Genomic DNA, 23,353 nt, shown 5'->3' with positions numbered 1-23,353 from the left:
CTAAGATATTCTATATTATATTTTCCAAAGCCTGCCCCATGCTCTATATTTGTGGGTGAACTGCAGTTGAACTTGCAATATTCTCCATATTCTTAGGTTTTGAGCATCTCGCTCCTAAGCCACGCTCTAGGGAAGTGCAAGCAACCCAGACACACAGCTGAAGAGAAAAATGCATCCCCATGGGTCTGAACAGAGATAAGAGAACCTCTTTTATTGTTCATTAATTTCACAACTGTCAGTCTGAAACTTCCAGAGAAAGTTGAACAATCTCCAACTTGTGGTTACGGCCACTGCCAAGGTTTTACTCTTCAGCATTTTCAGTGTTTTCAGATGGAAGTGGATGAGTGGGGGATGGAGAGTAGGAACAGGAAGAAGAGACCATGTTCCAGGTGGAAAGGGTAGACGGCCGCTTCTTGGCTAGTGTGCTACTGGGACTCACATAACTGAGCAAGGCGGGTGGTGGAAGGTGTGCCCAGGGGGCTTGTCTACACAGGGCCTGCCAGGGCAAGCCAACTCCAGGAAGTGTAATCAAAGGAGGGCAAAGAGGAAGCCAGTCAGTCTAAAGTTTCTGCAAAGCAAAGGATTAGATCAACAGTTTTGATCTACATAAGCGCTACATAAGCACTATTTCTGATGTGAACTGTTTTAGGGGGGCAGCTAAATGCCCCTACACAGCGAGTTTATTAGGGCTCATCATATTTTGCCCTTGTTCTTTCAGTTTCCTGGGAAAGTCTGTTTAGGTTGGATGTAGCCAGAGGCACTTGAACACTTCAGGGGAAGTTTTCATATGTGTATATTTCTTTCACGTTGAATCCACTAACTTTCATATGTTTTCAATCATTTTTCTGGCCACCATTGGAATTATTATTCTATTTTCCACACAGCATTTTTTTTTTTCTTTCTGTTAATGTCTCTTCTTTGTCAGGAATGCCTCATGTTCAATCTTTTAGGCCAGGACTGTGCAATGCAAAGGGAAGTGGACATTTAACAACTTTTCTCCTAATCAGTGTAGATGACCTGTCATCCATCCATTCTTTTTTACAATTTGTAATATCACCACTGAATCAAAGGGAAAAGAATAAGGACCAAGGAAAGAGGGTGGTTTAGTGGAGAGCCTTAAGAGAGATGTTGATTGAAGAGGAATGGACATAGTTCCAGAAAACCTAGACTAGGATACCTATTTCAAATAGCTTCACATAGCTTTTGACGACCTCCCTGAGTGCTCAGGTGGAAAGAAAACCATAGTGAACCACACAACTCAATAGGTAACAGAGCTTATAGAAGGAAGTATAGTAATTGGTCAGAAGGAAAAGATATTCCTAACATTAAATACTATTGCATGAACCTTAATGAAAGAGACATTAAAAACTAAAGTGGAAGTTATGACTAGTACATTTGGTCATTTCTTATATTAATCCCACAATAAATACTAAGTAATAATAGTGTGAAATTATAGTTGTGTGATATTATTTTTAGGAGAACATGCACCAGTGATGTAGCTTTTGGGAGCTATGTTGTGAAATATCAATTAGTAATATATATGGAGCCATAAGCCCCTTTGAAAATCTAATGGTTGCAAAGGCCATCTCCTCAGAAAAACGCACATGTACAGAGAACTGTGGATACGATTTGGAATGATTGGGGGACTCCCTAAAACCCATCCATTAACCCCAGGAAGTGAGATGTTGGGCCTTTAGTCAGAGTCAAACCTTTTCTTTCAAATAGATGCTCCTTTGTGTAAGGAGCCATTTGGCACCATTTAAATGCCTCTAAAAGTACTGAACTGAAGCCTGCAAGAACTTATGAAATATACCACCTCTAGCTTTAGGAAGATCTTAAGTTCTGCTTTGTGTAAAACAGTTCCTAATGTACCTGTTGTCTTGACTAAGTATTAATAGTCCCTTCTTTTACTCTCTAAAATGTCCCTGTTTCGTCAATAAATTACACACTTTTGAAAAACATCAATCCATAAAATATAAGCAATCAAGAGATGAAACAAAAACAGCAAACAAAAAAAAGCTCAGAAATATTGAAGCTGTAATCCACATGGAGAAATATAGACTTATAAGAATGGCAATGAATCCATTTAAACACAGAACTAAGGTAAAATGACTATAGAAATTATGGTTAGGGAAGAGAACAGAAAAGCAACACACCTTGACAAATAAAAATACTTTACTTACAAAAATTGGTCACAGGAGAGGTAGGTACAAAGATGTTAATGGTACTAATTTCTCCACCTTTCATGGCAAACAGTCAATTAAAGCAGTATAAAATTGAAACATGGAGTTAAATTTTTTTTCATATTCTTTAATAACGTATCTTTGTTTCTTAGCATTAGTGGGTCCTTTAGAAACTAACATTCTTTTAGTGAAGAAATATTTTTCTGAAGTTCAGCAATATCAGTTTCACTCTGCTTTCTTTTTGTTGAATTCAAGTAAAATTAAATATATTACCTCTATAATAACTTGAATGTGATGATCTCATTTCTATGAAAACCTGCATGTCTATTTATTTATATGTTATTTACATAGATGTCTGGAATGATACTCACTAAGGTCAAACTAAGCTGGGGTAACTGTTATGCTAATTTTATACTTTTATGACAGCTTGAACTTTTATAATGAACTTGTGTCATTTTTATAAGAATAATAAAGTAATAAAAAAGAATGTCAACTCCCAAGTCAAAACTTAAGCAGAGATTAGGTAATAAACTCAGTCCTAAAAGGAAAAATCAAGTGGAGCCCCAATTACTTTCTGAAAATTCCTTAAATAACTGATAAAAGATGATATTCAAGGTATTGTACATATTACAGTTTAGTAATGCAACCAATTAGTAACTGGAATTAAAATAACGTTAAGAATGAATACACCTCTGCATAGCATAAAAGTACAATGCAAAATGAAAATATTGACAATATCTTAAATTACATTATTCCAATACTATTTTCTTCTGTCAATGGTTTATAGTTGAAAATACATTAGTTAAATGCTTGCATGATGTAACTCAACTGAAGTCCTCGAATTCAGCTCTATTACTTTAGAAAGCAGTAACAAAGGCCTGGAAAAATAATCTGAGGACAGGATTTAGCACGAGTCTGTTTCCACCATAAGATGATCTAAGTATAGCTCTTCCTAATATTTTCATTTTATTCAGGCTTGTTTCCCTAGCTTGGTTGCATTCACCAAAAAGTGAATTCACAAATAACTAGATGGGATTGTAGGGTATGAGCCATCTTATGTTGAAAAGATGATTTGGGAGATGGATGGACTGAACCATCCCCTTGGGTCCTGTGTCACCCACTGTAGCTGGACTGACAAATCATCGTATGATATTCAGCCTCCCGACTGCTTCCTCACCCTGTGCACTTGATTAAGTTTTGTACAAACTTGGCTGGTCTGATTTGATATCAGGAATGTCTGTGCTTCTCTATGACTACAGAATAAAGTCCAAACACTGCAGACTGATTTCATTCAGGCCCAGCCTAAGCCCCATGAAACAGGTCTGCTAGCCACACCAAACTCACCATTATTCCCCAAGGTAGAGACCACAGTCCTCTATTTTATTGCCTCCATGGATTTATTCATCTGTTCCTTCCAACAACAAGCATTTAAATTGAGTATACACCTTCACCCTGCTGGAGGTTATGGGGAACCCCAATCCTTAGCTTTCCTTAGTAATGGAGACAAGCATGTAAACTAAATTAGAAGGCAAAATTTACGTGTCATGATACAGAGACAGAATGCTATAGGAGCCTGAAGTAGGAAGAAAGGGAAGAGTCTTGACCAGAAACCAGTGAAGAGGGTGATAATTGGAACAGGTTTGTTGAATGGGTAGAATTGTACTGATGTGGGCAGAACTCCCTCAAACAAATTGCCCAACAACATGACCTATTCAAAAACTGCTTAATAGTACTGTAGTATGTTAATATGAAAGCTTTAAAGTCCATAGTGGAATAACTGACCAGAGGAAGTGTGAAAGCAGGAATCGGGCTATTCAATACAGGACTAAAACATGAGTATCAGACCTCAAGAATGCAGTCAAAGATCAGCACCTTTTCTAAGGGTCTCCCTGGCTTCCCACCTTGGTCCTGACCCCAGACTCCATCCTCCTGTCATTAGAAGGTAGCCATGCTTCAGTAGCTGGGGAGGGACTTGACAGACAGTACTAGAAGCAAGTACTTCCCACACCAAGAGTGCTGCCTTGGCCATGTGAAGGCATTGTATTATTTGGGAGTCAGGCAGAGACTGGGCAATGAAAAACAGTAATGGAAACTGTCTTGACTGCGTTGAGACCTGAGTTCAAAGATGAGGACCTTTGAGACAGAATCAGATCAAGGAATGGGCCAGATGAGGCAATTTATACTTTTCACATATTAAAACACCTTGATTCTTCCATATTGAAGAAATGTAAACTGGTTCTGTCTGCACTGAAGTAGACAGCACTCCTAAGTGATAATAAAAACGAATGCAACTGGAAACATCCATGAATAGATAAACAAAGTGTAATTCCACCCTTCAATGGACTATTACTCGGCAATAAAAAATAACTACTGCTACCCACACCAACATGGATGAAACTCAGAATCATTATGCTGAAAGAAGTCAGACATAAAAGACTACATTTCTGCCTGATTTCATTTACATAACATCCAAACTAAGCTGTAATGGCTAAAAATCAAATCAGGGGTTATGGTGGTGACAGGTATATAAAACTTTCAAAACTCATTGTATTGTATGTGTTTAATGGATGGAGTTTATCGTCTGTATATCATTCCTCAGTGAAGCTGATTAAACACCACTCATGCAGACCTAGCTTAGTGGAGTATTTTTGCATCTCCCTGCTCACGCAATGCAGTCAGTTCAAAGTCAGCAATACACATTGTCAGATGAAATTCCAAAATCAAATAATGTGTTTTAGGGTTACTTTTGCCAGAAACTGGAGAATATTTTTAAGTGATCTAAATTCTAAACCCTTTAATTTGTCACCCAAGAAATTCTCCAGTTGAAAAAAGAAAAAAAAAAAAATACCATGGGAGGAAAAAAAAAGAAAAAAAAGAACTAGAGAAAATTATAAAGTGTTTTACTGAGTTTCTTTTCCAGGACATTAACATTTTTGCCAGAGTAAGTGCAGTGGGTAACAATTCCATTCACATACAATTTCATCCAGAAAATACAGTTTTAGAATGTCAGGGCCTGAGCCCCTGCACCAGGGACGGATAGATTAAAAGCAGGGCTAGCCCTCTGTGCCCATGTGTATGGCATCTGGCATTTGAAACATAACTGACACCAGTTTCTCATCTTCTAGTAAGAGAAAGTTCAAGGTCCTTTAGTATATGAGTGTGTGTGTATGTGTGTGTATGTGTGCACGCGTGCGCACACATGCACGAGCATGAGTATGTGTGCACAAAAGACAAGTAAGTTAAGTTAGTCGTTTTCCTCAGTTAATGTCAGGGGTACTGTAAGGCTCCCTTTGTATCGCACTAGTCATTCCACTAAATTTTCCCTGGCTTTGCCTTTGCCCTCCTTTCAGCCTCCAATGATCATTTCCAGACTCAATCCCCTCAGGAAGAAAGAGAGCTGAGAGCTTTGCCTCTAAAAGGTCACACGTACAATTACCTCCCTGCTACCAGGGAACAAAGGAAGCCTCGCACATTTGCACATTGTAAGGCCATAGTTACCTGGATTTATTTGCTGTCATTGAAGCAGTTGGCCTGTTCTTTTCGAAGAGGCTATTTTAGTGGGGCTGGGCCAAAGCAGCTATATCAAAATGTAAAAGATGTCTTTTTTATTACCAAATTATGTATGTAAATAAAATGCCTCGCTCTTTCCCCAGGTAACATGCTTCACACGTTACTTAGAAACAAACAAACACTGCTAAAAGTTTAATGGTCCTTTTTCTTCCTTTTAGGTTGCACCATAACATCCCTGTAACAAAACAGCCACATGTCCTGTGTTCATTTGGGGACATTCATTAACCTAAGCGTCAAAGAGAAATCAAAGAACCCAGAGGTGTGAAAATGTCTTGAAAGGGAAACTGTCCCTGTGGCCTGCACCACCACTTTGAGTAAATTAGAAAAAGATGTCCCACCTTAACACATTTTCAAACCATCTGGTTGTGATCTATCATCTGTAATGACACAAGTCACAAGATAACAAAATTTAAATATGGTGGCCGTGGAAAAGAATACACAGGACAACCCTTGCCCTGTCTCAGGACATGGCCTAGAATTGGCCCTATAGGTTGATGTGTACTTTGTTTCTTGGATGGAGCATGACTGGTAAGGAGCCAGTCTGTAAATATCTGAGTTGAATCAGAGATTTTTCAACTTCGTGAAAGCCAATAAAGCACTTGGATTCTAAATATTGACACTGAAGTTGCACTGTGAGTGGAAAGAAACCAGAGACATCGGCTGAAAACACAGCTGAGACTGATTCGGCAGATGAGAATGGCACTAAATGGAAATGCGTTCGGAGGAAAGGGCTGTCTCTCAGGAGGTGGTTCAAGTGTAGCCCAGATGCTGTTGCTCAGAAGAATGTTCTGATTACAGGCAATGTGCAAGGCACTATGCTAGGGACAGAACTGGGAATTGGCCCTAACTGTGGGAATGATCGTATTTAAATTCACCACCTTTATTTGGGAACATTTTAAATTTTTTCCTAAGCTCTCTGTCTGAGGCAATAAGTCTAGTTGACAGATCCCTATTTGGTGTGCACAGAGCCCATTCCCCATGAAATTAATCAAGAAACAGGGGCCGGGGGAGAAAGGGGCTTGCTGAGTGGAGTAAGCATTCTTGACTCCTTTGCCCATTGATATGTTTGAACTCAATCAGACTGATTAGTTCTGAAGACTACTCTCCAGATGGGAAGCCTCTCTAGGGTCCTGGACTTTTTGTGGCCTTGTAAAATTCTTAGAAGCTTTGGCTCCCAGATATCTGATCCACAAGAATCGCCTCATTGTTCTGGAGTCTCCCACACGTGATCCAAATGGTGTTTGGCAGCTAGGGTGAGCTACCCTTTGCCCCGGCACGAAGCGTGTGTGCCAGTGGACCCTGCACTCAACTACTACACAACTATGTGGGTCCCCTCATGGGTCCTTCATGACCCAGGCTGTCCTCTTTACAGCATCTCACCCAGGCTACCCCGTGGAACTATGTCTCCTCTGTTTTACACTCTGGATCTCAGATTGTAAACTGATGGACTCGCCTCCATTTCAGCCAATGGACTTCCATGTTTTATTTGACTGGCACAAAGTTCTTAAAAGTTTCCAGTGTGAATATCCTTAGGTGGGACTTACTCTCCAGCATACCACAGGCTCCACCATTCCCTATGGCCCTACATGCAGCTGCCCAAACCCTGAAAGCATATGAGCTTGTGACTTAGAGCAGCTGTTCTTTCACTCCCTCTCCCCACTTATCTCCCCAATAAAAGGTATTTGCCTTACAACTCATTTTTAAGAAATGAGCTAAACTTATGGTTAATCTGTATTAATATGCCAATAGCTAGACATGGTTTGCTACCTAGCTAGGGAATCTTTGCATTTTAGCTGGGACTTCCTATGGAGTCAGTGCTTTGAGTCAAAGGACTGAATCTCTGGCTCTGGAATTTAAAAAGTAGGGGAGGTATTTTAGAAAACAAATGTGCAGTGGTACATTAGCAATTGTCACACTGAAAATTACCTGCTCCCTTTGAGTATAAGCACTTAGGCACTTTGAACTTGACAGGAGGCTGGAAACCTATCCTTAGGCAAAAGAAAACCCTCCATGAAGGGAGGAGGGTCCAACAGCACTTCCACACAGTAACTGTGCATAATCCTTAAGTCATTTACGTGCTGGAGGATTTTTTGCTTCCCTCACTTCTAGCTGGATCCCAGGTTGTCAAAAACAGGGCCAATCCTGCCAGGGTCTGAGGGAATTGTTATGTGACTGTGCAGCATTTGAATGGGTATCATTCCATCAATAGTGTTGCTCTTTCTGCATGACAAAATTAAACATAAAGAATTTGGGCCATAGCTGCTGTTTTAGATTTTCCACACTCTTGATCTCTTCTATTAGGCCAAATAATTGAAATGTCTGTGGTAAGTGCACAAGGCATGTCGTAGAATGCAGTAAGGTTAGATGGGGAAATATGAGGGAAAGTTTTTCTTCCCTGTACTTGCGGAAAAGAGAGTAAAACCTCTTTTAGAAATCCATGTGCGTATTCCAATATTGAAAATGTCTGACCAAGTAGCAGCTAACAATTACGAGGCACTTTCTATGTGCCAGGCCCTGTACTAAGCACTTAACATGCTTTATCTCAATATTTCTCATAATAATCCCCTGGATAAAATGTAATACCCCCATTTTACAAACCAGGAAACTGAGGTACAGAGCTGTCAGTAAACGGTGAAGTTGCTTTCCACCCAGACAGTGGATCTGCAGACTGCCTGTCACTGCACCGCCACTGTGAAGGGAGCACGGAGGAGATGACAGGTGGCAGTTTCTCAGACACGATCCCAGGTCTTTTGCGGGTATTCTCACATTTAAGCTCTTGCCTGCCAAACTGAGGCTGAGGGAAGAAATTTGTTCAGAGATATGTGATTTTGTTGTGCATCTGTCAACTGATTCCAGGTCTGTCTGATTTCAGCGGCTTCTAGAAACATGGGGCGTCATGTCGTCCGTCGTCGGCAGAGTATCATGCTCTACCTTGTGTGTCCACAGTCAGCCGTCGCATGGGATTTGAGAGAAACCTGTAAAATTCCTACTTCTGCTCTCTCGACTACCTCAAAAGCTCATTCCTTTGGATTAAAATCCTTTCTCCCCAGGTCCTCTTTCAAAATGCAAATAGTCCTATGAGAGATTTTTCCATGAAGGATTTTATCAGATTTTCCCGACCCCCTTCCAACAGTATCAAAAGATGGGGGTTGGCAGGAGCAGGGAAGATGCAGAAGGTGTTGAAAGGGAAAGGAGATCCAGGTCACCCAAAGCCATTCCCAAAGTCAGAGTTTTGCCTGTGGCCATTTAAAACACAATTTCAACAAACTTGACTGAGACTGAAAGTGTATAATTAAGTTTCCATTCCCCCAGGCATGTCCTACACACGCAGACAAAGTACTAATAGCATTCTAATATATAGGAGTAACTGTGTAGTTCAGTCTCAAACCTCAACAATCGCAGTGTCTCAAAACCACTTGGTATTTCACATTTCTGGTGTTTTCAAACAATCCTACCCAAATGTCACATCTGGAAGGATCGTTGTTTGAAATTAAATTGTTTTTGGAAATCACTGGATGCCACGTAAAGGAATTTTCCAATCCAGCCTGTCTATTGGCCAACTATTAGAGTCTGCTATTTGTGATTTGGAGTTTTGTTTTGCTCCTTTTAACAATAAGAAAGACTTGGTCATTCATTTGGAAATGCTGTTAACATTATTTTCATGTTCCTGATTTTTTAAAACAAACTATTGGTATTTTGAATATATGTTTGGCATTTTAGCTATTTACTTCCTTGTCCTGACATACAAAGGCTGAAAAATCTAAGTCAAAGAACGAATTCCAAATTAGTTTCTGTTTATGAAAGGAATACAGTTTCTTAGCTGAAGGTTTTTCTTTTTCTTTTCACATTTGAGATAGAAGCGTTCTTTTCTGATCCCTTGGAAGGATATTGGTTAGAAAGTGAGGTGTTTGAGATATTGATTCAACCTCTTGGCAAATTCTTATAAGAATGACTTTCCTTGAAGAAAATGGATGTGTCCCTGGTGTCTGGTTCCTGTGATCCTCAGTTTAGCACCAGGCCTGACCTTCATGGTCAGATGCCTCCGGGTCACAGGGTAAAATGAAGCAATGGGGACAAGAAAGGAAAAACCTAAAAATTGTGGCAGACACAGTTTTTCCAGCTGCTATAGTTAGAGAGAAAAAGAGTAAAGCATAGGCACTATCTGACCTGGAACTTGGAAGATGGGTTATTTCTCATGACTGGTTTGTCTACAACTTGTATGCTAAAGGGCCCCCAGCTCTGGGGGAAGGCTCAGGAAAGAAGTTTTCCAATGAAAGAAGAAAGATATCATCTTGGATATGGGACAGAAAGGATTCTAACCTTAGGAGATAGTTTTGTTCTTTGGTTGTTGTCTTTTCGTTTTCTTTTCTTATCAGAGTTTTTGGTCCCAATCTCTCCCTTTCCTCTCTGTCTCTCTACCCTCTGCCTCTGATTTCCTGAAGCTTTAGGTTGGGACCAGTGATATCTTTATGTTTTTACCTTTTCTGCTTAAACAAAGGTAGCCCGAATGTGAGAGCTGCTTGGGGACTTTTAATGACAGCATTATGGCATTAGAGTTGGTGCTTGGAGCAGGATTATTGGAAATTTATTGATTTCCTCCATTTATTAGACCCTTCTTCAATTTGTAGGACATCTCTCTTCCTATAAGACAGCCTCACAGAGGTAAATATGTGAAAGAGACAATGGATGTAAGAAGGAGATGAAATACATAATATAAAGGGAAAGCAAGAGGTGAGTCCTAAGTCAAATTCTCTCAATTTCCACCTATTCATAAAGCTGAACTTGTCCTCACATCTAGCAGTGAGAGTCTGTTCATAGGACAATCACCTCCATTTCAAGAGGAACTTTTTCAAGGTTGTGTTGCACTGCCTTTGGTGGAGGTCTAAGAATTTTGGGAGAGATTTTAATTGTTGACCTTGGAATTTAAGTTTCTAAGAACTATGTATATCCATTCAGTCATTACATAAAGATTTCCTAAGCGTCTATCACTAGAAAATGTGGATGTCTGTGTGTTTGGGGCTGGAAGGAGCGCGATGGGGGTGACATGGAGAAGCAGGCTTAGGAAGACACATGAAATCATTTAAGCTAGAAAAATTATCTGAGGGTACAGCATGTTGTAGTTCTGTTCATTTTAGGCTTGAATAATACCTGAATTTATAATATGTGATCCTCTCTTATCACAGAGGTTACCATCAGTATTCTTCTTTTCAGAGGAGCAGAAATCCACATATTGGAGTACCAATGCAAGGACCACCTATTTTTGCTTTCATCTTTGGGCTCTGAGAGAGGTAGCTACATCTATTATGGTCTCTCTCATTATGGATACGTAGGACATATGTATAATTATAATTTGAGGCTGATTTTTAAAAATGAATATGTTAGAGTGTAATTTGTACAGATGAGAATTATTCAAATTTTTATATTAGGAAGTAATATATATCAATTTCATCAGTGACGCTGTTGCTCTCACATCAGATGTGCAACTCTCTCTCACCCTCAACACATATTTCACACACGCTATATACACACAGATTCCTTTGGGTTGGTTTCTGGAGCCAACAGGGCAGAAGGGAATGCTCTTGTTACCTTGAAGTTGCGCTTGGTACACCTGAGAGCCGTGGGATCCTAGAATGCTGCCCCCTGATACTCAGGCATGGTTGGCACCAAGGAAAGATGAAGAAATGGCACATGGAGCTGGATGTTAGTGGCCCAGCTGGCAGCATCATCAGGGGCTGGTTTGTGAGGTCGAGCCTGGTTTTTATGACATCAGCACTGATGAGTGCTAGTTCAGAGGTGAACTAGGGCCACTGAAGATGGCTAAAAGGATAAGAATCCGCAGAAGGATCACACTGAACTTTTTATCTACCACCTCCGAAGAGTTCCAAGTCATGCTTGTGTTTGGGAATTAAAGAGGCAAACGGTTCTAGGAGCCTGTCTTTATTTCAGAAACTCAGTTTAACTGAAGGCATGAAGAGACAAAGGACTAAGTAGACCCTTAAGATTCACTTTTCCCTCTCTCTTTATATGTCTCTCTTTCTCATCTGATAGGCCTGATAAGCTTACCTGGTATTTCACTGAGAAAATATCAAATCTAAGCTAACAGACTGTAGCTCCTTCATCTTCCCACTAACAACCTACAATCTTACCTCCACCTGCATTCAACCTCCTCCTGAAATGGAGAAATGTCCCCTCTTGTTAATCCTCTCCATTTGCAAAGGCTGGGATCCCACCTTGGTGCCCATTTCTCCTCCAGGTTTTACATTTGCTCTTATCACATCTCCTGCTCTCTACTGGATCGATATCTAGAATATTCAAATGTAGTCTACAAGCTCCCATCTTCTAAGGGAACCTCTCTTAAGCTAAGATCTCTATTTCTAGCCTACCCATTATTTCTCTTCTAGTCTCTAAGCCAAACTTCTCAAAACACATCCTATCTTTATCATCCATACAGTCTGCAGCCCCCGTCACGACTCTGAATGTGTTCTCTCCAAGTGTGTCAAACTAAATCCACATTGCCAAAACAAATAGATTTTTTGGCCTTCATCCTACTCCATCCTTCATCCTACCTCTGTGCGTTGCAGACTGTTTTCCACACCCTTATTCCTCACATTTTCTCCCGTCACAACTTTCAGGGCACCATGCTCTCAAGTCGTTCCTCCAGTGTTTCCAGTCCCTTATTCTCCAGCTCCTTCTCCTCTAACCCCTAAATACTGCAATGCTTCAGGGCTCGGCCCTGGGTTGATTTTTCTAGCCCTATACTCATTCTGACAACTTTAAATATATATTAACAATGCACAAATGTATACCCCAGCCCAATTCCACTTTGGAGATCCAGACTTATATTTTCAGCCTGACTGACCTACTTAGATATCTCACAAGCATTTTGAATTTGCTATGTCCAGAAGGAAACAATTGGTCTTTATCCCCAAGAGCCTACCCATTTCTCAAGTTTTTCCCATTTTAGAAAGTGACACAAGCAGTGCAGTTGCTCAAGCTAGAAATCTTAGTCATCCTTGACCCCCTTCCTTACTCCTCCACATCCCACCTATTACCAGGTTCTGCCCATTATTCCTCATCTCCATCTCTGCTACCAACACTCTAGGCCAAGCTCTCATCTGCTTTCACCTGGATTCCTGCAGTAGCCAAATAACTGAGGTCTCTATGTCCACTGGGCAGCTGGCGGAAACTGTGCTGTTTCCACAGCTTTATCTTGTGTGCCTGTCCCCTCCCTTCATCACACTCTGGCCACATGTGGACTTTTTAGTTCCATTTTAAGATCTCTCTTACCTCAAGGCCTTCATACGTGCTACCTTTAGCCAGCATATCTCCTCCTCCTGTCGTTCCCATCCCCTAACATCCTGACTATTGGCTAATGCTTTTGTACTTTTCATGTCTCAGCTGAAATGTCACGAGGTTGTCTCTAACCAAGAACCTAAATGTCCACCTCCCACCATTAGACACTGTCACATTACAATTTGAATGTTTATATTTATTTTTATTTATTTCCTATCATTTCTTCCATAAGACTAAAAACTCCAGGAGATCAAGGACTGTGTCTACCTTGTTTATGACTCTATATTTAGTACTTAGTCCAATGCCTAACAATAAATATTTATTGAATGAACAAACTTCTGTCCTCTTTGTCCTGCTTAATTAACACTTATAAGCTTGGCAGCATAGCCATACCCTTTTTGTACCACACATATGCCTCTCTCTTTAGTGACATAAAAAGGTATTGTTCTTTGGAATTAGACAGATCTGGCTCTGACACCATTACCGAGCCCACCGTGTGACTTTGGGCTACTTGCTTAATCTCAGTTTCCCCACCTGGAAAGTAGGGAAGCAATATCTGTCATGTAGTAATATTACGACGATTAAAATGAGAACATGTATATGAAGTACTGATCATAAAGATATTTAATAAAAGTTACTTCCCTTTATTCCATTCCTCCTAATAAAATCCAAATACTTTTTACCTAATAGACACACACACACACACACACACACACACAGGCACACAACATTTGACAATGTGAGAACATCCATCCTACCCTTCTGAGTCTTTCTGATTGTGACCTTCCCACTGAGGGGTTTGCCTTTAGAGAATGAGATATTTAGCTATGGAACAGCACTGATGCTATTAAACCAAATATAAAACTGTAGCCCTAAATAAGTTGAGTTTGTATTATAAGGGCACGTTCTCAAATATGAAGGTAACACAAAGAGAAAGGCAATAATATTTTTGAGTGTAGAAGACATTACATTAAAAGAAAACACCAGATGGCAGCACCTGATGCTAGAGATGTGTCTGATGGGATTTTAGTTCAAACCTGAGCATCAAGGATGCCAAAGGTAGCTTAAAACTACATTCAGAGAGAGAACCTTTTATTAAAAAAAAAAAAAAGACATTCCCTAAAGAAAAATAATGCCTATTTTGTAATATAGTATAGGGTTTTTAGAAACAGTGTTTCACATGTTACCAGAAAAATACTAAGAAACTAACCCTAAGCATTATGTAACTAATAAAAGGTAATTAAACAAATGCTTCATTTTAGGTGGTAGTTATATTTAATTAACTCTGTCAATCTGTGTTCCAATTAGCCAGAAAGGCCTTAAGTCAAAGAATGAAATACTATCAGCTTATAGAAAAGGGAAAATTTTCACAAATATTAAATGCAAATATTAAAAGGTATTCACTCATATTAAAATAAGAGGCAATAGTGACCTCTATTCTTGTACACTTTTAGTGTTACTTAGACCATTGCTTGCTAAAACAGACATCAAATTGTTTCATTAAATAAATGCAATATTAAAATTTAAAATGATAATCTATAGTTTTCCATATTATGCATCAAATTTCATCTGGAATTAACACTACTTTTAAAACCTTGCTAAATTGGATATTGCTTGCTCAGGCTTTCCTTCTTTTAGAGGCAAAAAGGGGAGTTTGATGTTGCTCTGACACCATATAATGGGAGAGCAACACCCCAGGCAGTCACACCTTTTATTTAGTTTTTAATTTTTTTATTTTTAAACATCTTTATTTGAGTATAATTGCTTTACAATGGTGTGTTAGTTTCTGCTGTATAACAGTGAATCAGCTATATGTATACATATGTCCCCATATCCCCTCTCTCTTGCGTCTCCCTCCCACCCTCCCTATCCCATCCCTCTAGGTAGTCACAAAGCACTGAGCTGATCTCCCTGTGCTATGCGGCTGCTTCCCACTAGCTATCTATTTTACATTTGGTAGTGTATATATGTCCATGCCACTCTCTCACTTCGTCCCAGCTTACCCTTCCCCCTCCCCGTGTCCTCAAGCCCATTCTCTACATCTGCGTCTTTATTCCTGTCCTGCCCCTAGGTTCTTCAGAACCATTTATTTATTTATTTATTTTAGATTCCATATATATGTGTTAGCATACGGTATTTGTTTTTCTCTTTCTGACTTACTTCACTCTGCATGACAGACTCTAGGTCCTTTTAAATAAAAATCCACATCAACGGTTTTATTCCTCTTACCACGCTGCTTGGGATCCTTCACAACTTCATTGTGAGATCAGAGAGAGTGAATTCAGCCTTACGTTTTGGATGAGAAGCAATGGAACAATTCAAGCCCATTCAGTGGTGAGAGGGCAAAGCAGAGCTGGCACAGAATGCCCATCGACGACTTGGAGGAGGACCGTCTTAGCGGCGTTTGTTTGTTTAGATTTGATTGACGGGTAACAGGAGCATCTGTGTCATCAGAGAACTGAGCCAATCTATGTAGGAGGAACATTCCGAGCGGAGGGTAATCCACTCTGCCAGCGGAACAGTCATTGTTGCCCAACTGCAATGAGTTGTTTCCAAGTTCTGTGATCATGATTCTGAAAATATTTTTCTCACCTGAGTTCACTACAAGATTGAGCCCCCTGAGAACATTGGGCAAGATCGCTGATTCTAATCTGAAGTCAGAACAAGGATTCTAGAGGGAAATTGTTCTGATTGACATGAGAAGAGAGGAAGCAAACATCTGAATTGAAAAAAACAATGCATGTGTCTCACAGTCAGCCAAAAGCTGGCCGCCACAGGCAGATGAAATTCTGAACTCTAATAATGCACAAGGCAGTGATCTTTATGGAAATGAATGATTCACTGCACTATCTAAATCTTAAATGATACAAAGATAGAAAAACAGCAATAGACAGGGTCAAAATGCAACCAAAGGAGAAAACTACACTACCCAGGAGAGGCTTTCTGCTGAAAGCACAATGCAGTGGCAAATGTCTTTTCAATGGAAGGGATAAAGTCTGTTGGTTCAAGAGATCTTATGCCTCTCAGAAGACTAGGAGTTTTCTCCATTTTAATGAACCCAAGCTTGCTCCAAATTGGCAGCTAAAGGGACCCTATGTTGGATGACATTTCTATGCCCTCCACTAAAGCCTGTGTGGTCCCCAAAAGGGCCAGCACACATCTGACGGCAGTGGGTGCCAGTTTCTCACTGACACGCACCTTTTCAGGTCGGGAGCAGAGTTGGTCATACTCTGACAGAGCCGTGTCCTCTAGATGCCCCTGTTCCAAAGGACTCCCTCTACTCTGATCTCAAAGCGCAAGTCACCGACAGCCCTCACTGGCCTCTCCTCCTGACATTCTCCCCTCCAGATGACTGCGTGAGTCAGGGGTGTCCTCTTGTGAAGCCAGGGGCCCAGGCCAGCCTCTCTCAGCAGTCGTGACTGAGTGAGAACACGCTATGCTCAGCCTGCTGGCTCCACTCTTGGGAGCACAAAGTATGTGTTACAGCAACAAGCACGAGAATTCTGACCACACTCTTTCCTATCTTGAGATCTGTAATGAGAACACTTAAAGCAAATGCACACAATCAGGAAACAGGGCTGAAAGTCAGAACACTAACGGAGTTTCAGATTTGTGGCTCTAAGACATGGATTCTTTTTCTCACTGGATCCAGACCCCACACGTTTTGGAAGAAAAGCAACAGCCAGAAGATGAGAAAAACAGTTCATGTTTATGAGACCAGCCTGAAGCCCATGCCACACTTATGAGTTTGGGTTTTCATTCGGCAAAGAAACTAGCTGTTCTTTTTCCATTTCATCGGAAAATATGCCCATTAGTCTGACTCTTCAGCTTTAAGATCATTGTCTTGGAACCTTCTAAACCAGTAAGTGAAAGATCTCACTTAAAGATTTCATTTTAAACATAGAAGTTAGGGAAAAGTACCCGACATTTGCCAAAGTAATGCAATAAAAGAAGTAACGAAGAAAAACTGGGTAAAAAATGAAGTATGGCTATCCATCCCCCAATCCCTCTGGTTTAATTTTTGCAATAGCTTGGGTAACCTTAGTTTCCTGAGAACAGTTCGTTTAAAAAACTCCTGCAGGTGGGACATTTCAAGTAGCAAGTCACAGAGAAAAGCCTTTGACCACCTCCTATTTCTCACGACTTGATGTTCTGTAAGGTGTGACACATGGCAGCACAACCACTTCCCTGGCTTCATGGAAGGACAAAACACATGGACCACACTCTATCTTGCATCCTTCCCCGTCCTGGCTGAGGATGAAATTTCAGGTGAAGGCCCAACAACATTTCACCATACAGGTTGGGGATCCCTGGGGTCATGCTTATTTACAACTGCCCAAGTCATGGCCTGGTGTTTGACCCAAACACAGGGTACAGAGCAGCAGCAGAAACTGAGCACTTCCTAGATCCAAGAACACACCTAGTTGGCTTTGGGTCTGCACTGGGGTTAATCCCCCAGATACTACAACCATATAAGTGTTAAAAGAAAACATGCTGCATTTTAAAGCATGTTTATTTCTGCAAGTGCTCCAGTGTTTAATTATGCTAAAGTCATTTGGGGTTTTTGACACAGATTTTATTTTAGTACGATAAACTCAGTATAACCAGCATGGCCAAAAATGAATTCCTAAGGTAGATGACTAAAATAAACCAGTAATAAATATTGGCTGTTGGAATGGGAATTATTTCTCTGTAATGTAGACACAGCATTACTGACTCATTTTCAAATACCAGTCTCTCCCAAGGATTATTGGTATGAGGGATCAAGGAAGAAAGAAGTCCTTCTCTCTTTTAGGTGCACTGAGGCAGAAATAAGGCATTGAAAGAAACCATCCTAAGAGTTGAGGGAGCTGATTCTGGGGACATTTTTCTCTCATTCCCCTGGAGGCAGAATGTACCCCCAGACCCACCCAGTGCATATCATGTGGCACGAATTACCTTATCAGTCACAGTGGGTACTGCCGTGCTCCTTTGCTGCTTGGAATTAGTGGACTCTTTGAGGCCACCTTTACTCCATAATGTCAAATCTTGAACTTTTGGCCCGCTAGGTTGAGCTGTACAACTTCTCTGGTGCACCAGAAAGCTGTCAGGGGCAAAGGTCCGGCTACAATTTGGGCAGGGTATGAACTTGAGCTTGACTCGGCCCCTCTTGGTTGGACTGTCCAGTTGGAAGGGGCTGAGGCTTTCACGGTAGTGCCTGGCAGAACTCGCTGGGGAGCCGGTCATTTTCTCTTTTCCAGGCATTTGGGCTGATGTATAGGAAGGGACAGAGTGCCAAATTCCCTACCACAGACGTAGCAGATGAGAGCCCTTGGTCGGGTTGTGATGTCACCGGAAGCTTTCTTGAGAGCAGCAAGATTATCAGAACTGTTGGGGTTTGGTGCCTTGGGCCCCTCACCCTTTGGCTTGCAGCTTCTCTAATGAACAAGAAGCGGATCTGGCAAGAACTTGCGACCACAGGATTCACAGGGCAGTAGCTGAGCCTGGGAACTCTGGAATGCTGCCTGAAGATTGTAGGATCCACTTCCACTGAGAGGCAGTGGTTTGGAAGGTTCTGGCCTCCTCAGGTGCTTGGGCAACTTGCTGTTTTCAGTACGCCACTTCTCCAAGCACTGGGGCTCGTGAATGCCAAGCGATTGGGACCCAAATTCTCGGCCACAGATATGGCACACCTGGAACGCGGGCCTGCGGGATGGGATCACAGAGGGGCTGGGCTGACTTTCCGACCTAATCCTCCTACTGGACCGTTTTAGGAGTATTACAGTTCCAGGTCTGTTTTTCTGAGGGTCCGTCTTTATTTTTTCACCAGGATTGACATGCTCAATTTCTGGCAAAAAGCTAGAAAGGGATGCACTAGATAGAACAGCTTGGTTTATAAGGAAGGTAGGCTCTTTAGAATGGTGGAAAGATTGTTGCAACGTGTTGGAAACCGTTTTCTCCTTTCCTCTTTCCATTAACAAAGAAGTCTTTCTCTAGTGCTTGCTCTGATTTCAGGCCAGACATATTTTGGGCTTCTGCTTAGAGAGAAGGTTAGTCAGGTTGGCTGTTCTGGGGTTCCACATTGTAGCCAGTACCTTAGACCCAAAGACAATGACTCAGAGCTTCATTGCAAGGCAGCAGTCTGGAATGCTGGAAAGTCCCCATGAAACCTCAGATGCCTCCAAGATCTGCAGGGGAAACATAAATCAAGAAGTTATTACATACACACACACAGACACACACTTAGATTTTAAGTTGATAAAGAACAGTGTTATTTTTTTTTTTTTTTTTTGACCTAGTATCCTCTTTGGCTAGCATAGTAACTAGCACTTAGGAGTTGTTCAGTAAATGTTGAAATAAGTACGAAAAAAAATTCCATTATGAATTGCACTGTTACTGTGGTGAAAGTAGTGTTCTGCCCAAAGGAAGATGGACATTAATAGCACATCACAGACATATATGGCACAAACCAAGAGGCATGGTGGTGAGATCATGGAGGAGAGAACCAAGGCCTCTGAAAATTAGATTAATGAAACTGCAGATCATGTAAAAAGACCTCCTTCCACTACCTTAGGGATTCTTTTTAGTGCCATGGATTCCTCTGTCAGTTCTTTGAAGCCTAGGGACCTCTTCCCAGAATAATAATTTTAAAAGCAAAAAATAAAATTCTTACTAGTACAAGTGAAACTAATTTTATTGAAATAATTTATCAAATATTTTTAGTTGTGATTTACTTGAGCTACAGTAATATGCTAGAAATTTTGAGTGTCCATGGGCCTAGGGTTAAGAACTGGCAGAAGAAGTAATTCAATAGTGAATAGGAGGATTACCAGGGAAACCATCAGAGAGAGGTAAACTTCTTGTAACCTACCAGATATCCACTCTTCTTCATCATGGGACGGGAGTATTATTAAATTGTGGCCATAACTGTCAAGCCAAGATGCAACCCAGGGCTATACCCTTCCTGGCAGTATATCTGTACATCTTTCCTGGGATGAAGATGCTCAGACTTCACTTGATGCTCTTTTTATAGCTATTGTGTTCACGTTCTTGTTTTATATAGATATATCTCTATAGAGATATTATCTATCTATCTATGTATCTTCAAAATACCTTTTGTAAAAAACATGGCCAACAATTTTATTAAACCAGAAGAAAGGGCTGATAAGATCTCATTATGGTCAGAAGCCAAAGGAGTTTTTACCTTGGGTAAAGGCATGAGTCAGTTTTATCCCAGGTCTACAATCTAGCTCAAGAAAGGTAATTTTCAAAAGTCTTAGGACCTTCTTCATTTCCTGAAGGATGACCTCACTCCGGATTAGAGGCTCCTATTCACAGAGGGAGAAGCACCTGATCTGAGGCTGGACCCTGCAGACCACAGCAGACACGGCTTCAGGCACAGCAAGGACAGCTGTGCTGGTAATATCAAAACACTGTTTGGGCATTGCGGTTGATAAGGGACAAAAAGAGCTGTGAGATATGCACCCAGTTCCCATATTTTGGTGCCAAGAAAGGTCTACATCTTTGCAATTAAGGCTATCAAATCAGGTCTGGCACAGAAAAGGAAGTTATTCTTCATTTTGACAGATCCTAGGACAGTGATATTAACACATGTGACAAAAGAATGTGTTGGCCCCAAACAGAATGACCAACACAGAAAATGAAGTTTGAAGGAACAAAATTTATCACTTGATCATCACCATCCAAAGAGAAAATGGCTCTAGAGAACACAAAGAATCCAGTAAAATTATTTCATCAGGTTTTAAACAGCACATGACTGAAATAATCCTCCAAACCACTCTTGCTTTTTTGGTTCTGATTTCTTGTTCACCAAGGATCTCCTGGTTCAGTTTCCCATTTTCCTTGATACCAGGAAGTTGCAGACAGCAAAAGTACTTAAGGAGACAAATTGGAAAAATCAATGCGATCAAATGAGCTTATTTCCCTAGACTTGCCTGCAGTCTCCCCCCCTCCCCACACTGCTCCCTGGAGGTGAGAATTCTGAGAAAGCCCCATGACTTGCTCCAACACCTCCTGCATCTTTCCCTAATCATAAAGTAAGAGAACTAATATTTACTGAGTGCCAACTATGCATCAGATATTGTACTAATTTTTATTTACATAATTTCATTTAATTCTCAAATGATTATGAGGCAGGTATTATTATTTTCTTTTTACAAATGAAGAAACTGTGACTCAGAAGAGACAAGTAACTTGCCCAAGACAGTCAGTTTCTAAATGACAGAACTGGGAATCAATTCCAGCTCTCTTTGGCTCCAATGCTCGACTCTTTCCATTATTCATTCTGCCTAAAATTCCACCGGCAGAGCTTCTTCTCTTAAGTTTTTTTATCCCTGTTTTAATGTACGATTCATATGCCCCATGGGAAGGTAACTAAGCTCTCACCTGCTTTTATGCTCCCTTTTAGAAGAAGGAAGAGGTGAAAGGGAGGAGGGGAATAGGACACAGAAGAAGAGAAATCTCCAAGATGGAAAAAGCAGGTGAGAAACTGAGGTTACTGAAGACAGCGTTTTTCCTTAAGCGATAGGGATCACTTTATTTTGCTGTGAATGGTTTTCTAGATGAAGTTTTTCCCTGTGTGGTGTGCAATACATAATCCTTTCCTGATCTCACCAGTATCCTTAATAAAAATCTACACTACTACCTGCAGGTGGCGGGTGAGAGGAATTGGCTGCAGGGTGAAAGTGAAGGCTTCCCAAAGAGGTCAGAGGGCATTCCGTTTGCAGCCCTGTCACTATTTTGATTAGGGATGGATCTTTATGCATGCAGGTGCTTGTGCACTACAAATATTTTCTCTGCAGCAAAAATGACAAAGCATCATAAAATTCCCATTGAATCTTCATCGGTTCTTTTTTAATCATCCTCTTTCTTCCTCCAGTGTCCTCCTGAAAATGGTCTTATTGTGATTAAATGTATCAATGTATGGAAGATGAGGTAGCTAGAAGCCAGTGAAGTTTTGGGGAACTGGAGAAATTTATGATGTTTCTGCCAGTGATTCTGCTAAGGCAATGTGACAAGGCACAGCACAGTCAGCTGCTCTATCCTATAAGTTAGTTCTAAAAGTGAGAGTGCTGGAAAATACTAAATACATATACTTAAATCACTTAAGAATTTGGCCTGTCACCCAGATACATCGTAAAGCAACGTTGCTAGTTTATAAAGAGAACCACTTTGCAAAGCCAGCCAGTTTCACCCCAAGCATCCATGGAGAAATGTTCACTCCAACTGGCCTGAATTATTCATTTTGACCATATTTGCAAATAGACTGTTTAAAGAATGTCTTGGAAGGCATCACGTTTTATCAATATGATGCCATTTTTCCATGCCCTTTGGTGTTCATGGGAAGGGAGAGACAAACTCACAAAGATGAATATAATAACCATGAAAATCCAAAACTCATCTTAGCATTAGGAGGTGTTTCTCTATAAAAGAGGGGAAAGAACACAAGCAGAAGTGTGATGAAGTCTTTTGAAAAATAATTTAGCTCTTTGAAACAAAATAAACATGGATACATGACATTTTCTCTGTTAGTATAGAATCCAAATTCTTTAAATGGACAAATGAATAAATAAGAAAGGTGGAGTTGGGACTTATGCTGGCTCTGAGTAAAATTATAAAATAGAGGAGGTTTGTCTTCAATATCTTCCATCCATCCCATTCAGTAGCCTCCCCTGCCTGGTATCCTCATATACACTCCAGTCTTCCTTACCAATGAAATCTTGCTTTCAGAAAAGAGCTGATAGACTCTTTTACACCAAGAATTATGATTGATGAGGTAATATCCCTCCCAGAGTCTGGCAGAGACAGCTAGTTCCCTACCAATAGTTACTCTGTGCAAATTCTCTCAAGTTAACAGAGCCTCACTTTCTAGCTGGGCACATGATTTCCCAGCCAAAAGTCTACAGGTTTCTTTGTAGCTAGTGGAAATATTATGTGGCACTTGTAAAAACTCCTATTGAAAAGTAGGGGACACAACCTGCTCCTCTGCCCTTCCTTCATACTGATAACTGATGGCTGGAGCTCTAGCAGCCATCTTGGGCCAGATTACATTCATGTAACCCTTGACATGACAGAGTAGAGATGCTGATGAACTTCGGTCCCTGATAATATTAGAGCCATCATAGAAGCTCTGGAGTGTCTTCCTTGGGCCTTATTTACATAAGAGAAATAAATGTTTATTTGTATCTTAGCCAATTTTTAAGAGTCTTTTACTCATGTGAAAACCTAACACTGAGTTATAGTTTAATAGTTGTCATTATCTAGGCACAAAATGAATTCTAATAGTGACATTTCAAATTTCAGGAGAT

General features: G+C 40.6%; 1 protein-coding gene across 1 annotated transcript in view; it reads right to left on the bottom strand.

Annotated features, from left to right (window-relative positions):
* The window catches only part of LOC136121199 (zinc finger protein 474-like), a 35,020-nt gene extending 16,020 nt beyond the window's left edge, over window positions 1–19,000 (bottom strand). The window contains 3 exon segments of the mRNA XM_065875028.1: window positions 17,985–18,170; window positions 18,172–18,277; window positions 18,279–19,000. Coding sequence (XP_065731100.1) covers window positions 17,985–18,170; window positions 18,172–18,277; window positions 18,279–19,000 — 1,014 coding nt within the window.
* Window positions 19,001–23,353: the final 4,353 nt, after the last annotated feature.

This window comes from Phocoena phocoena, chromosome 3, assembly GCF_963924675.1.
Source record: "Phocoena phocoena chromosome 3, mPhoPho1.1, whole genome shotgun sequence".
NCBI lineage: Eukaryota > Metazoa > Chordata > Mammalia > Artiodactyla > Phocoenidae > Phocoena > Phocoena phocoena.
This window is presented reverse-complemented; position numbering and strand designations above follow the sequence as displayed.